This window comes from Balaenoptera borealis (assembly GCF_965194805.1).
Source record: "Balaenoptera borealis genome assembly, chromosome: 7".
NCBI classification, from domain to species: Eukaryota; Metazoa; Chordata; class Mammalia; order Artiodactyla; family Balaenopteridae; genus Balaenoptera; species Balaenoptera borealis.
This window is the reverse complement of record NC_138864.1, coordinates 19,028,400-19,045,401: the sequence shown is the minus strand read 5'-3', so window position 1 is coordinate 19,045,401 and position 17,002 is coordinate 19,028,400. Positions and strand designations below refer to the sequence as shown.

At 42.3% G+C, this 17,002-nt stretch overlaps 1 protein-coding gene across 6 annotated transcripts in view; it reads right to left on the bottom strand.

Annotated features, from left to right (window-relative positions):
- The window catches only part of LOC309632334 (calcium-independent phospholipase A2-gamma), a 142,712-nt gene that overhangs the window by 59,624 nt on the left and 66,086 nt on the right, over positions 1-17,002 (bottom strand). Inside the window, exon 1 of one of the 6 annotated variants that reach the window (XM_082399769.1) lies at positions 3,707-3,895. The exons of 2 other annotated variants lie outside the window; for them this stretch is intronic. In XM_082399769.1, the coding sequence (XP_082255895.1) occupies positions 3,707-3,792 (86 nt within the window). In that variant the 5' untranslated portion in view covers positions 3,793-3,895. Of the gene's footprint in view, positions 1-3,702; positions 3,896-17,002 lie in introns of those variants that run through there. 3 more of the 6 variants (XM_082399765.1, XM_082399766.1, XM_082399767.1) reach the window with 3 other exon arrangements.

Genomic DNA, 17,002 nt, shown 5'->3' with positions numbered 1-17,002 from the left:
TGGTTAAGGTGGTAAATTTTATGATATATTTTTTACCACAAGAAAGTTAAAAAAACAAACCCAACAGTGGGAAATCCGCAGTTGAAGAGGAATCACATGCCTGGATCTGCAGTCACATTACCTTTATGGTGCAGAAACCCTAAGCAAATGAAAAGTAGTCAGAGCTAGCAAACTCCACGGGGCCCCTGCTGAGTCCACTGAGTCCTACCACGGAAGGACACTTCCAAAGCTCACGGCAAGAGACTCCCACACTCAGCAACCACCACTGAAGATTAACTCACAGTCAAAGAAGAATCACTTCAAGGGAGTACCAGCAAGTATAGCTAACAGGAAAACGTGTAACCAAGATTAGAAATAATAGAAAAAAATTCAGTAGGTTTAAAACAATCAATGATAGAGGGAACAAAAATAAGGAAACAAAAAAAGAACTGTACAAAGAGTGTACAGGAAGAGCAAAATTTTAGAAATGAAAACTCCAGCTACATACTAGTTACTAGACACTCCTGTAATATAATGATAAAGAAAGGTTAAAAATAAAGGAATAGGGGAAAATATATGCCAGGCCTATATTACCAAAAGAAAGCAAAAAGCCCTTTAAGGCAAATTTAAGGCAAAAGCATGAAATGAGATTAAAAAGGGATACTATTTCATAGTAAAAGGAATAATCCACTTACTTATTAAACCTCAGGTAGTCTCCTAGGTCTTGGAGAAAAAGACAACTTATTAATAAACAAATAACTAATATAATGTATAGCAAAAGGCCGAGAAGTGCCGTGAAGAAAAATAAAGCTGGGGGTTGTGGAGAAAGGGCACAGAAAGTGCTATTTTAGTTGATGTGGTCAGGAGAAGAATTGAGTTGACATGTTACTGGAGACCTGAATGAAGCGAGGAAGCAAATTATTAAAAGTTTCTGGGTAAAAAGCATTCAAGGAAGAGGAAGAAGCAACCAAGGCTTTGGAGACAGGAATAAGCTTTGTCTATTCAGGAATAGCAAGAATAAGGTAGTTAAAGGAAAGTAAGACGTGGGAAAGAGGGCAGACATGGGCCTAAGAGTCAAGCAGAGGACAGAGCTACATATCTTAGAGGTAAGGGATCTGCGTTGTTTCTTTCCATTAAGAGATAATCCTCATGACCAATTATGAATACACCTATCGACTTGGCATTGAAATACAGCATATAAAGCAAATTTGAAAAAGGGAACAATTAAAGGAAAACAAGACGATCTCATGATCATCCTATTTTAATACACCTATTTTAATACAACTGTAGTCTAGAAACTACAGTTGTCAAGTAAAATTTACTCAACAGAGAGAGCTGTCAACAAAATCAAGAAGCTGAATTTAACTGCTCCCAAGTCACAACACTAGCAAATGCACACAAGGGTTTGGAGAGCAAATTCAGCTGGGACAAAAGTTAGATTGCAAACAGATAAAGAAGGTAAACTGGGAAGTGCCATCATCAACTGAGAAAAGAGCAGGGAAGACCCGACTCCCTATTTACAGGGTAGTACAAATACAGTGGAGGTATAAATAGAACAGTGAGGCTTAGACCCCCCCCCCACTAGAGAACGGAATGACGTTTTAAGTAGAAGAAATAAGGGAACTTCGAGGTGGAGGCTCCGCTGACGATGGAAAGAATGAATGCATGGAGGACTTCACCGAGTTATCGCAATAATGCAGCCATGAAGTGACAAGGGTTTGAATTAAAGTAAAGGTACTATACTGGAAACGAGGGCTCCTCTGAGGCACACTTTGAAAGTGGGGTAAACAACAAAACACAGGGCTTGGTAACAGGAAAGAACGGGGTAAGGAGAGGTAGGTGTCAAGACAACTTAAGTGTTTTTAAACAGAGAAACAGGAAGAGTGCCATTTGTGAATACGAGATAACTGGGAAGGGGGCCAATTTAATAAAACTCTCTTGGATTTACAGGATGCAGTTAACAGTGGGATATTCAAATGGAGATGTACTATAGGAACACAGGCTGTGGAATAATGTTTGGAGTTATTACCACAGTGGCAGCTAAAACCATAAGACTGAATTTACCGAACGAAGAAGGGTGTACAGTAACACTTCTTGAGAATTTGGGGATCCCAGAACTTGATAGAAGCTCCTCTTCTTTGAAAAATGCTTATTTGCATATATACACTACATTTTCCAAGACATTTCAGGATATTCATGGAACTACTAAAGTATTCCTTGGGTTTCAAATTTTAACACTCTGGTGTAGAGAGAACAAGGGTAGAGCCTTGACTGCCACGCAGAGTTGGGAAGAGGTAGTCTTCCAAGCAAACAAAAAAGGCACAGGACAAAAGATATCCCGAAAAACTCAGGGCAATGGCACTTCTAAAAAGCAAGGATAATGAATAAAGTAAAATACAAGACATGGGAAAGAAAGGTTAGAACTAAGACATGATAGGAAGATGTTGGGCTAAGGGTTCTAACTATGACCTTTACACAGATTTATGTTTCACAAGCAAGACAGTATGTACCCTTCGGCCCAAATCCTGTCATTATTAGTAAGCAAAAAAAACAACTCAAGGTACATTGAAGCAAGTAAATATACAAGCTAGTGAAATTGATCTTTTCAGCCAACATCACTTGTTAAAAGGACAATGCTTTCAAGGTTTTAATTTAGATCCGATACAGAAACAGAAAAATGAGCAACCCTGAGAAAAAGTTTAATAAAAATCCCGAAATAAGAGCACGTTCTTATGTTCAAAGTACAACTAATTTGCACAAGCCATTTAACAAAATAACTGAAATGGGTTTGAAACACCTGCCTCATAAGCGGCATTAAACTCTCGGTTCACACTTTTTTTAAACTCCCGGATTTCAAAATTCTTAATATTTCACTGTCTTAACAGCATTTTCTCGATACACTAATTTTTGAAAGCTCAAGAATTGGGACTGTAGATTGGGATGCAGACCAACTGGGATGTTACTGGAACTAAAAACATCACTTTAAATAGGATTACGTGATAGTTCCTCATGCCACGTCCAAGTTTTTCCTAGGTGTCACCACTTTTATCGAAAGTTATCATTGTATTGGGCGTAGAAACCAGGTTCCTCCCCGCACGATGACAGACATGACAGCGAGGGGAAGCACTGCAACACAATGATCCACACAACTTCACCTTTCAAAAAGCACGCACCTGAATCCGCCTGAAGCAACAGCAGCCCGGAAGAGAATTCAACGTGCGTGGGGTTACAAAGAAACTGCTGATAATTAAAAACACGGAGCAGCTGACAAACCAGGTGCGCCGACAGTGGAGAATGATGAAGAATAGGGACATCGCTTTAACAGATTCCCGCGAACTGCTGGAGAACCTACTGCCCAGGGGAAGCCAGGCAGACTCGGGGAACCTAGGCTGGGAGGCTTGGGGGGTGGGACAGGCAACGCGGGGCGGGACCAGAGAAACCAAAACAGTCTGCGCGTCTGGACCCGCAAAGCCCACGGAGTCAGAGGAGGCGGAGAGCGTCGCGCACCCATCAGGCCCGGGCCCCGAGGGCTCCTTCCGGTGCCCGGCCGCCTCCTGGAGCCTGGATTCGGGGACCTCCTCGGGGCCGGGCGTCTCCCCGCTCTCTCGCCCTGGAAGCGCCCTCCGGGGAGAGATAAGAAGACCTGGAATCCCAGACGAGTGCCCGGGCCACCCGGCTGCCCTCTCCCGTAGCCTACCGTCCCGCCGGCCCCCCACGGGCAACTTACCGGGAATGCAGGCCGCAACTACTTAGGCGGCAGTGGCGACGCGCCTCTTCCCGGCACGGGCGTCCCCTCGGCCGGCCAGCCGGCATCAGCTGAGCTTCCAGCACAAACAGCGGAGCTACAGCCGGGGCGCCACCCTCCCCCAGCTCCGTCCCTCCGCGGCGGAAGTGACGCAGGGCCGCCCCAGTGTACACGCCCACCGGCGAGGAGCTCCTCAGCCTCGCGGGAACCTCGGCCCACCCATCAGTCGCCGCTCCGCCCCCTCCCCAGACATGCGCAGTAGAGCCCGGTTGAGCGCGGGCCGGAAACTTGCCTGCGTGCACGCGCCTGCGGACACCCGGAGAGGCGGCGTGGACCGCGGTCCCTACCACGCTGCTGTCACCATTCCTGGGCTTGGCCACTTGGACTAAAAATCACTGGAAACTGCTTTCACATACGTTATAGTATTAGAAGTTAGCCTGTGAAGTCCCTCTACCGCACCGCCCCACGCCAGGTCCCACACTTAACACATAGTTTTTGAATCCTGACATTTTATGCCTACCAAGTCTGCAAACGACCTACAGCTCATAAGGCAAATGCAGCCCACCGCCTGATTTTGTACGCCTGTAAGCCAAGAATGGTTTTTACATTTTCAATGGTTAAAAAAATAAAAGTCTGTTTTGGGACACATGACAATGGCATGAAATTCAAATTTCAGTGTCCTTAAAAAAAAGATTTTTTTAGAGCATAGCCATGCCCATTCCTTTATTTATCAAGACAACAGCAAATTTGGATGGTTACAATAGCTTCCTTTAAATAAGCTGAGGTTAGAAACAGAAAAGCAGTCTTTACTAGACCTCAACCTCAAAGTGTCCCCAAGACTGTTAGTCTCTCTTTCCTCTAGGCTTGCCGTGTCTCACGGGAGTGTTGCTGCTTCAGCCCCCTGCAAGATGATTGTAAAGTGTTTAAGGAAGGAATTGTATGAGCTGCCACATAGTGGGTGTCAGACTGACACTTTTTTTTTTTCCTTTTTTTTAATTAAGGGGAGGAAGCCAGCTTGCTAGGTTCTTGGGGCATAAATGGCTGGATTGTGTACATCATAATGCCTGATAAACCCCTGCAGTGCAAGATCTAGGCATGTTATTTAGCCATACGCTAGTTAGAAGGTGTATGCACAAACTAAACTTTAGAGGCATATGGAAGTAACTTTAGTTACAAAGAGATGATTCCCCCCATTGTTAAAGAAAAAATTGTACTTGTTAAAACGATAAGGAAGACTTTACTCAAGACTTGCAATGGGGGAGAGAGATTGGGCTCAATTGCAAATACAACAAAGACAGCTGGAGATGTGTATAGCCCAGGAGCAGAGTGAGAGGGGCCAGTGTATGGAAAATTACTAAGAGGGGACACCAAGGGTAGGGGTGATTCTTGCTAAACCATTTTCACAGGATTCCTGCTAAAAACTGATTCCTGTGATTAGACACTGAGGGTGATCAGATATCAAGGGTGGGAGATTCTCTCTAAACTGACTCAGCAGGATTCTTGCTAAAACTGGACTTGGCAGACCAAAGACAGAGCCCGGGCAGGAAGCCTTGACAGAAGAGGGCTCAGAGAAACCAAATTAAACTTCTACCAATGAGAAAGTCTTTGTCACCCTCCAACCATCCATCCCCTGCCCTTGTTTTCCTTTATTCCCTAAGTTAGTCAGACTTGATCAAATATCCAGATTTTCCTCCCTTGCCAGAAATTTTTAAAAAACTCTCAAGTACTCCTTCTTTGCTCTTCCCTTCCCCCACCCCCGTGTCAACCCATATACCTTTAACCCCCAGGCCTTTAACCGCCCTGAAGTCTGACGATCTTACTGCAGAATCTCTCGCATCTTTCCTTTGCTCTACATCGTCGTTTCCACTGCTTTAGTTTAAATCTTGTCTAAACTGGTTTTCGAGGCTGTAACTGACCTCCGACCCAGAGTTATTCTCTCCTGTACAGCCAAGGCAATCTTTCTAAAGTGCAAATCCAATCACATGATGTCCCTGATTAAAAAGTTTATTCTGGCGCTTCATCTCCATGGAATAAAATGCATGGTGTGATAGGCTCTGAGCCTGCCAAGCTTCCAGCCTTAATTTCACCACTTGCCCCTTGCTCTTCACCCTCCAGCCATACCTATGGTTTCCCAAATACACTGTGCCTTTTCACGCTTCAGTGCCTTAGCTCATGCCTCCTTCAAAATGAGAAAAGCCTAGAAAACTAAATGTACTCTTACTATACAATCCAGTGATCATGCTTCTTGATATTTACCCAAAGGAACTGGAAACCTATGTGCACACAAAAACCTGCAAGCAGATATTTATAGCACCTTTATTCATAATTGTCAAAACTTGGAAGCAACCAAGATGTCCTTCAGTAGGTGAATGCTTAAATAAACTGTGGTACATCCAGATAATGGAATATTCTTCAGAGCTAAAAACAAACTTCCAGCCATGAAAAGATGTGGAAAAATCTTAAATGCTTATTACTAAATGAAAGAAGCCAAACTGAAAAGGTTACGTATTGTATGATTCCAACTATATGAAATTCTGAAAAAGGCAAAACTATGGAGATAGTCAAAAGATCAGTGGTTACTAGGGGTTGGGATTTGGGAGAGCCCAGAGGATGTTTAGGGCAGTGAAAATACTCTGTATGATACTATGATGATGGATGCATGTCATTACACATTTGTCCAAACCCACAGCATGTACAGCACCAAAATAAACCCTAAGGTAAACTATGGACTTCGGGTTATTATGATGTGTCAGTGTAGGTTCATTGAGTGCAACCAATGTACCACTCTGGTGGGGGACGCTATGGATGTGTGAAGGCAGAGGTATACGGTAAATCACTGTACCTTCCTCTCAATTTTGCTGTGAACCTAAAACTGCTCTAAAAAAATTGTCATTGAAAAGAAATTCAAAAAAAACAACAACACGAAATCCTTATCTTACTTCTTCATTGAGTAAATCATTCCTTCCATTTGTGCTTGCTTCTCCTGGTTCCCTACCAGCACAGTATTGTGATTTATTTGTTTATATGCCTGTGAGTTTCCTGTAGGCAAGGAGCATAACATAACTATATTTGTATCCTCTGGATCTAGCATAATCCCCAGCAAATGGTAGACTCACTAAAATTCTATATTATTGAATTGATTTTTAATTTTATTCAGATTAGCAGTTAATAAGTTACAAATGGAAATTGAAACCCATTCATGTTTCTTTTGATGTTAGAAAAAGTTTTAAGAGAAAAGAGAATTTCAGTTCATTTCAAACAATATAAATTCAGTGGTGTGCAAAATAGGAAATTATCTTCTGTTTTTAATAGCAGGCTAATAATACTCAATAGCCTTCAGGAAAATATCACACTTGGAATAATGTTAAAGACAGTAATTGTTCAACCCTATATTCTTTGGCTGTTAGATAAAATAGATATCCACATTGCTCCTGTATCATTTACTTGCTGTTCTCATTCGATTTACAAGATTTACCAGTTAACTATTATAGATCTTTCCTTCTCTAAATCAATATTCAACCCCTCCTTCTATTGACTATTAAAGTCTGGCTTATAATACCTCTTCAAAGAACTTCTAGCCTCTTTATTGTTCAAACAAAACTTAATGCTGTAGCCAAAATAAATTAAGCAATATTGCTGTAGGATATTTCTCCAAATCACCCAAGCGAAGGATATGCCAGAAAATAATTCTAGAAGAATAGTTACTGTGGAAGGTGGAATAATAACACCCCATAACACTAATTACCCGCTGGAAACCACCTAAGGATATTGGTGTTAACTTCCTACTCCTCCTTTGACATTACAGAAGTAATTTTAACTTTAAAATGTATTTGCTGTACAAATAGAAAGAGGAAGTAAAACCTGACTCCAATCTCCTTGAAAAATACTATTTCAAATATTTTCAAACTTATTAAACAATTTTGAAAGTTGCAAAAGGCACATTTTACACTATTTTCTATATTTTAAAAAATGGCTTCTTGACAAACAGGTGGCCAACAGGCACGTGAAAAGATGCTCAACATTGCTAATTAGAGAAATGCAAATCAAAACTACAATGAGGAATGACCTCACACCGATCAGAATGGCCATCATTAAAAAAGTCTACAAATAACAAACGCTGGAGAGGGTGTGGAGAAAAGGGAACCCTCCTACACTGTTGGTGGGAATGTAAGTTGGTGCAGCCACTATGGAAAACAGTATGGAGGTTCCTCAAAAAACTAAAAATAGAGTTGCCATATGATCCAGCAATCCCACTCCTGGGCATATATCCAGACAAAGCTGTAATTCAAAAAGATACATGCACCCCTATGCTCACAGCAGCACTATTCACAATAGCCATGATAGGGAAATAACCTAAATGTCCATCAACAGATGAATGGATAAAGAAGATGTGGTACATATATACAGTGGAATACTACTCAGACATAAAAAAGAAAATAATGCCATTTGCAGCAACATGGATGGACCTAGAGATTATCATACTAAGTGAAGTAAGTCGGACAGAGAAAGACAAATACCATATGAAACACTTACATATGGGATCTAAAATATGGCAAAAATGAACCTATCTATGAAACAGAAACAGACTCACAGACATAGAGAACAGACTTGTGGTTGCCAAGGGGGAGGGGGGTGGAGGAGGGCTGGAGTGGGAGGTTGAGATTAGCAGATGTAAGCTATTATATATAGAATGGATAAACAACAAGGTCCTACTGTATAGCACAGAGAACTAGATTCATTATCCTATGATAAACCATAATGGAAAAGAACATAAAAAAGAATGCATACATATATATATGTGTGTGTATATATATATATATATATATATATATATATATATATATGGCTGAATCTCTTTGCTGTACAGCAGAAACTAATACAACATTGTAAATCAACTATAGGTCAGTTTAAAAAAAACAGCTTCTCTAAATAACGAAAGAAAAGACTAGCTGCACTATATAGGTGTGACTATATAATCTATATAGGTCATTATATTTATAGATTTAAAAAAATCTACACCCAAATTTCTTGGCTTTGCTTTATGCCCAGTAGAGAATCAAGATGTATATATCCCATATAATGGATCTGAAATCTAAAGAACTCAAGATATTCTGACTAGAGTGATTTTGTTAGCTTTATGATACTTATATAGGTATCCTAAATCTCTTTTTAAGCATAATAATTTTAAAAATAACATTTATTACTGATAAATAAATACAGTAAAGACTGAATCATTTCTCAAAGGCCATCCAATCAATTAGAACTCCTTGATATAGTTCTAATGTTTGATTAAAGAACAAAATTTAGGGGATATTGGGATTCTTCATAAACTCAACCAATTCCCACTAATTCCAAAACAATTTGTACAACTAGATGTAGAGCTGGGTTGTCTCTACACATCTCTTCCAACTGATAGTACTGTGGTGCACAAGAGTGCCAAATTGTTTCAGAGTGGGCTTCCTGAGGATGCAAAATACAGTCTTCAAATATGTATATTTAAGAAACCAGTTTTATAGCTTCAGGTATGATCAGACTTTTAGAAAATGAATTAACTCTAATCAGATTCATAAGAGGTTTTTTTCCCCCCCAAGTAGCACATCTTAATTACATTTGTCCTTTAACACCTACTGGGCAGCATATCTGCTCACTGATAAAACATGTTCACAGCATAGAAAGTCAGTAGAACCCTTTATTACATGTGTTCTCCCACCCCAGTTTTATTGAGATATAATTGAAATACTACCTTGTATAAGTTTAAGTTGTAAAACGTGTTGATTTGATACACTTACATATTGCAAAATGATGACCACCATAGTGTTAGCTGACATCTCCATCACTTCACATAATTATCATTTCTTTCTAATGATGAGAAGTTTGAAGATACAGCCTCTTAGCAACTTTTGAGTATAGAATACAGTATTATTAACTCTAATCACCATGTGGTATATTATATCCCCAGAACTTAATTCATCTGGAAGTTTGTACCGTTTGACCAAATCTTCCCATCCCTCCCCACCCCCTTCCTGGTAACCACCACCGTTCTACTCTACTAAGAGATTTTGATTCATGAGAATGCCAATGTATTTTTTTTACAATTGGAGGTAGGTAGCTTTTTCTGGATATATGCTATCTAAAACATCCTCTTTCAAATGAAAAATCAAAGTACCCTAGGCAAAAGAAAAAAAAAAAAATCAAAGTACCTGGCAAAGAGAGGCTGGCGTAGCAAAGTGAAGGGGAGAGAGTAGTTACAGATAACTTGCAAATAGTAACAGTATGCTTTTCTACAAGAGGTCCCTCCGAGTTTTTCTTTATTTCTATGTCATTTTATGTTACTTAAGGCTTGTGAGTGAACTTAGTTACAGCTTCTATGTGTACTATAATGTCCTCCAGGAGGGGACATAGAGTGGCCAAAAGTAACAGTGGAAAACAGAATATGCTCGCCTGGCCTTGAGAAGAGGGAGTCTGGCAGCTTTAGGAGCTCGACCTGGCTGCGTTTACCACAGATGTCGGCACGGAGAGACAACACTGTCAGGACAGAGGAGATGGACTAGGGGCGGGACATGCCAGAGCAGGACCCTCACCTTTTCCCCTCTTTCAGTGGTGCGTGTTCCGCTTGCAGCAGGACAATGGGACCCCAGTGGAAACTGACTAGCCCTCACCCCGCCCCCGCACCCAGGGGTACAAAGTAGCTCCCCCATCTCAGCGGGACGTCCTACCTTAACTTCCAATAGATAATGCCTCACCAAGGCGTGATGGGGCTTGGGGTTCCCAGCAGCATAGCTTGTTCATCCACAGCGAGAGTCCGGGCAATGGCTGTTGCTGGTGACTTCTTTACCTTTATGGTGTTGGATGTCTCATCAGGGGTCCCCAGTCTGGCATATGGGGCAATAGGCCCTAGTGTTGGATCACTCAAATGTAATAAGCCTGGGAGAGTACTTTAGTCCACCTGGCCAAAGTGGTTTTACCTATTAGTAATTTAATCTGCTGCTTTAAGAGTCCATTCTTTCTTTTTACCAACCCTGCGGTCTGCAGGTTACAGGGGAGACAGAACCTCCATTCAGTGTCACGGTCTTTTGCTCAGGCTTGCCTATCATGACCTTTGAAATGTGACCACTAATCACTGTCTATTCGATGAGGGCATCCACCCATGGTACTCAGCTTCTCTAACCCCACAATGGAGGTAGCCTGGCTGGCTTGGCGACAGGGAAAAGCTTGTGTTAAGCCACACAAGGTATCCACACAAACCAGGGCACATTTAGGACCCTCATTTAAGGGAGGGGCCCGATATAATCTATTTGCCAATCCCTTACCAGGTGCGATCTCCGGAAGATGGGCCCAAATTCCTTTGGCAGTTGCCTTGGGCATCATTTAGAACACCCAGGACATCTTGTTACTGCTTTAACTAAGTCACTGTCTTTCAAGGGCAACCCAGCATCCTTAGGAGTATGTCATCCCACCAGGGCGCTCTGGTGGCCACTCTTTCTTTGCACTCAATCTGCTGTATTTACTGAAGGATCAGTTGCTAGGGCTCCTACCCAAGCTAGGGCATCCGTTTCCTGATTACCAAGGGGTGTCAGTGCTTTACGAGCTGGGACATGGGAGACAGTGAGGACTCAGGCTCTTGCAGGCAAACCCAAGTGTCTCTGCACATATCCTGACCCCACAAGGGCTTATTTATATCATCCACCCCTTGGCTTTCCATTGTCCAAGCCATAGGGTTAATCTCTTTAGAACAGCCCAATTGTCAGTTCAAAGGGTTAATGGCCAGGGCTCCTGGGTGATCATCACCAGCCAAACTGCTCTGAGTTCAGCCCACAGACTGCTGCTGTTCCTGTTTCTATCCAGATGGTGTCAGTGTTGGGCTTAAGAGCTACTGCAGACCCTGTGGACCAGTTGCCTCCTTTAGATCCATTTGTACAGCAGGCATCTGGGGAATCTTATTTTTTCCCTTTCTACAGGCTGCAGGGACCACCATAAGTATAGGGGCGGAGCATTTATAAGATGTTCTCTCCCAGTTCCGGGAAGGCAAGTGGAGTGTGCATTCCAAGGACAGGGGAGGAAGGGAGGAGCCTTCAATTGCCTGGGTCCAGCTCACAGGGCAAACAGTGGTCCGTCCTTTTTTTTTTTTTTTTTTTTTTTTATTGGAGTATAGTTTCTTTACAATGTTGTGTTAGTTTCTGCTGTACAGCAAAGTGAATCAGTTTTATGTATACATATATCCACTCTTTTTTAGATTTCCTTCCCATTTAGGTCACCACAGATCACTGAGTAGGGTTCCCTGTGCTACTCAGGGTTCTCATTAGTTATCTATTTTATACATAGTCGTGTATATATGTCAATCCCAATCTCCTAATTCGTCCCATACCCCTCTTCCCGCCTTGGTAACCATAAGTTTGTTCTCTACATCTGTGACTCGATTTCTGCTTTCCCAATAAGTTCATCTGTACCATTCTTCTAGATTCCACATATAAGCGATATTATATATTTGTTTTTCTCTTTCTGACTTACTTCACTCTGTATGACAATCTCTAGGTCCATCCACATCTCTGCAAATGGCACTATTTTGTTCCTTTTTATGGTTGAGTAATATTCCATTGTATGTATGTACCACATCTTCTTTATCCATTCCTCTGTCGATGGACATTTAGGTTGCCCCCATGTCTTGGCTATTGTAAATAGTGCTGCAATGAACATTGGGGTGCATGCATCCTTTCGAATTATGGTTTTCTCCAGATATATGCCTAGCAGTGGGATTGCTGGGTCATATGCTAACTCTATTTTTAGTTTTTTAAGGAACCTCCATACTGTTCTCCATAGTGGCTGCACCAATTTACATTCCCACCCACAGGTAGGAGGGTTCCCTTTTCTCCACACCCTCTCCAGCAGTAATTGTTTGTAGATTTTTTGATGATGGCCATTCTGACTGGTGTGAGGCGATACCTCAAAGTAGTTTTGATTTGCATTTCTCTAATAATTAGTGATGTTGAGCATCTTTTCATGTTTTTTGGACATCTGTATGTCTTTTTTGGAGAAATGTCTATTTAGATCTTCCCATTTTTTGATTGGGTTACTTGTTTTTTTGATATTGAGCTGCATGAGCTGTTTGTATATTTTGGAGGTTAATCCCTTGTCAGTTGCTTCCTTTGCAAATAGTTTCTCCCACTCTGAGAGCTGTCTTTTTGTTTTCTTTATGGTTTCCTTTGCTGTGCAAAAGCTTTTAAGTTTAATTAGATCCCATTTGATTATTTTTGTTTTTATTTTCATCACTCTAGGAGGTGGATCAAAGAAGATCTTGCTGTGATTTATGTCAAAGAGTGTTCTGCCTATGTTTTCTTCTAAGAGTTTTATAGTGTCTGGTCTTACATTTAGGTCTCTAATCCATTTGGAGTTTATTTTTGTGTATGGTGTTAGGGAGTATTCTAATTTCATTCTTCTACATGGAGCTGTCCAGTCTTCCCAGCACCACTTACTGAAGAGGCTGTCTTTTCTCCATTGTATATTCTGGGCTCCTTTGTCACGGATTAGGTGACCATGGGTGCATGGGTTTATCTCTGGAATTTCTATCCTGTCCCATTGATCTATATTTCTGTTTGTGTGCCAGTACCATACAGTCTTGATGACTGTAGATCTTTTCTTCCAGCTCTTTACAAGATCTTTATAAGATCTCCTCTTCCAGCTCCGGGAAGGTAAGTGGAGTGTTCATTCCAAGGACAGGGGAGGGAGGGAGGAGCCTTCTATTGCCTGGGTCCAGTTTGTGGGACAACCAGTGGTCACATCCTCTTGATTACCTCCTCCAACAGTTTAGATTGTCTTGATATTGAGATCATGTTTCATTTCTTTATTTTAATGTTGGGAAAGGAAAGGGAAAGAAGGAATACAAAAATCAACTAAGACATTCTTACCGCATGTATTTATCTTCTTGAAATAGCTTTAAAGCACAAACTAGATGATAAAATTATGAATCATTACTGGAATCAAGCAGGAAGTCTATGGATTTCTAAGTTGCATGACTCACAGAACTTATCAGGCAAGACATTTTCATGAGCAGGCAGAAAAACACAACTTCATCTCATTTCAAAAACAGAACCCAGCCTACCTTCCTACAGCACTTTTGAAGAAATGTTTCTTCACTTTCCCTTGAAGGAGGAAGTACATTAGAGTTGCAATATCTGAGATGAGTTTGATTAAAGGAGGTTAGAAGAAGGAATCTTTGTTTTCAAAAATGGAAAGTGAGAAAATGCCCAAGTTAAGAAGTACAACTCTGTGCTTCTCAACACAAAGGTTGAGATGACGCTGAGAGAAGGCTCGCAGGGTCCTGCACAGGAGCGTGTGTGCTGGGAATTTACGTTGTGTCCTACAGGAGGATGAATGGAGGAAGGATTGGCAGTGCTCTGAGTTATGTGCAAAAGCTTAGTTCCTTAACATGAACTTTACTGGCATCATTTGATAACAGACAGACCATAAGGAGTTCATGCAGTAAACTGTACAGGGACCTTTTCCCAGCATTTAGAATCCTTTAATCATGTTCCTGAGAGGAGTGATGAAGACACCACTGATTGCCTCCTGAGGAGATCTCCCTGCTCCCTCCCGGTACACTGCACCACAATACTTTCAGTAGTGGGGGACAAGGAAGGGAGCCCTTTTTCCGGCCACCGGATATAAACCATGGGGGTGTTAAGATGGGTGGAGGAGTCAACAAACAACCCTTTCCGGCCAACAAGGTGTAAAGATAGGTCTGCTGGAGGGCTTCCAGAAATGTTTTCTTTCCTGATAATGAGTGACTAAGGGGATACAGTTCTTTTTTCTTCCTCTCCACAAGGTTGTGTGAGGACCTGAAAACTGCAACAACAGCTGCCATTTTGTAGCCTTGAGAAGAAAGCCATGAGACTCACGGGGAAACCAGCCCAGAGTTCTGCCAGCTCTGGGTGCTCAAGAGAAACCTACCCTGGAGCCACCCACCCTGGATCTCTTGTAACGTGAGAGAAGAAATTTCTCATCTTATTCAAGACACTTGTATTGGTATTGTTACTTGAAAGCAGAAATCACTTGGTTAGAAACACACAGTGAGGCTAATTTAGATGTGATGTATCCCCACATCCCAGACTTTGATCTGCCTGTAAGCCCTGCCTCTAAGGTCATAGCTCTCAGACCACAATCAGGACAGGAAATGGGGCAGGATGTTTTGCCAATGTGTATACAGTGAGCCTGGCCACCAAGTTAGTTATTTTCTACCTACCTGTCTGTTGCTTGCTCCATAAAGCTGTGACTCTGCCTCAGTTTCTTCTCTAGAACTTCAGCTTCCTTCTAGGGATATGGCCCCAAAGTAAACTCCAGCCCTTTCATGTGCTCCCCTGACACCTGGAAGGATGAGGCCCACTCTCACCCTTCTTGGAAGTGGTCCTCTGAAGGACAGCATCAGGATAAATCAGGATGACCTGGTGGCTTGTTGAAAGTATGGACGCCTGGTCCCATTCACAGGTTCTCAGGAAGTGCTGTGTTAATAAGCTGCCCAGTTAACTCTGATGTAGGTGAAAGCTGAAAACTCTGCCTTACCCTCTGACTGTCCTTTCACTGGGCCCATGCGAGAATAAGCACAACACCAGGTTCATTGCCTCTATCTACCCGGATTTGGGTTACATCCACCGCCTGGATTTCCTCCCGCCTCTTCGTCCTTCACACCAGGTTGAACCTGCCAGAGTCTGTCACTTCCTCTGGATGGGTCATTGGACTGCCCACCTGCCCTCAGGGGCAAGCCCCTTGGGTGGAGTCAATTTCCTTGGTCCCATCTTTCCTGGCTCCATCTTTCTCCCCAGGGCCCATCATTAAGCCAAAATTAATTAATCATGACAACACTAAGTCCCCACTGAGCCAATGTCCACATGACTGAAATCCACTAGTTAATCATCAGAAACTCAGATTTTTCAAAATCCCTGAAAAGAAAAATCCCAGCCATAAACTTAGAGAATGGCTGCAGCATCAGCTAGGTCAGCACTGCACAGCTATCTTATGAAATCAAGATGCTTTTGATGTATCTGTCAGTTTTGCATTTTGTTCCTTCAAAAACAGCCTCTTAGGACAGGGAAAAAATTATATGTTGCCTATTTTATTGATTTTTTTAAAGAAAAGCCAAAAACTTTATTTATTTTTTGGCTGTGCCATGTGGCTTGTGGGATCTTAGTTCCACGACCAGGGATCGAACCCGGGCCCTCAGCAATGAAAGCCCGGAGTCCTAACCACTGGACCGCCAGCGAAATCCCAAGAAAAGCCAAAAACTTTAATTTTCAACATGAGCTACATGGTCATGAAGACAATGCAACGTGACCCGCTCCAACTCAGGGGCCCCAGAAACCCTCCCTCCCCCAAAGCCTGAGGGGCTCCTGCTCCCAGAAGGGGAAGGGGGGAAAGGCGAGTGAGTGAAGAGTGGGCCTGAGGCCCCGGGATTCAGATCTCCACTTTGCCCTCACAGAAGCTATGAGTCAAATGGGCATAGTCAATATGCTGCCTATTTTAAAAATAAAGGGATTCAAAGATTCTGTCTTGCCCAAAATGACATGGTGCCCATCTGAGTCCAAACTCCTGTGTCCCACAGGTCCCAGGAGTCCAGTTCAAGTACCGGGTCAGCCTTTCTGTGCCACCAGGTAACTCAATGACACAGTGGTCTGTTAGCGATTTGGAGCAATCAGGAAGGCAATATTCTGAGAGTGTCAGAGGCTCAACACTGCTCCTGGAGAGTCAACCCCGTCCATCCTCAAGTGTAATGCATGCCATTCTCCTTGAAAGGGCTTTTCTGCTGCAGTAGCAGGAAAATGTAATCAGCTGCGCCCACCACCAAGTTCTATCAGCTTTTGTATTCTTTTTTTAAAATTTACTAATAATAGGGAAATGAATGTAATTTCTGAAAAGGAGGTTGGGCCGAGCGCCGGATTAAAACTTATCTTCACACTCTGAACAAGGTGTCAGATTTTAATTGGCAACATCCCTTAGGGCTTGACCTTTCCTTGAAAAGAGAGTTTATTTATTTATTTCTTTTTTAAAATAATGAAGCTGCTTTTCTTTCTTTCTTTTTTTTTTTTTAATTTAGGGAAGGCTCTTTTATTTATTTATTTATTTTTATATTTATTTTTGGCTGTGTTGGGTCTTCGCCTCCGCGCGAGGGCTTCCCCCAGTTGGAGCAAGCGGGGGCCACTCTTCATCGCGGTGCGCGGGCCTTTTCACCATCGCGGCCTCTCTCGTTGCGGAGCACAGGCTCCAGACGCGCAGGCTCAGTAGTTGTGGCTC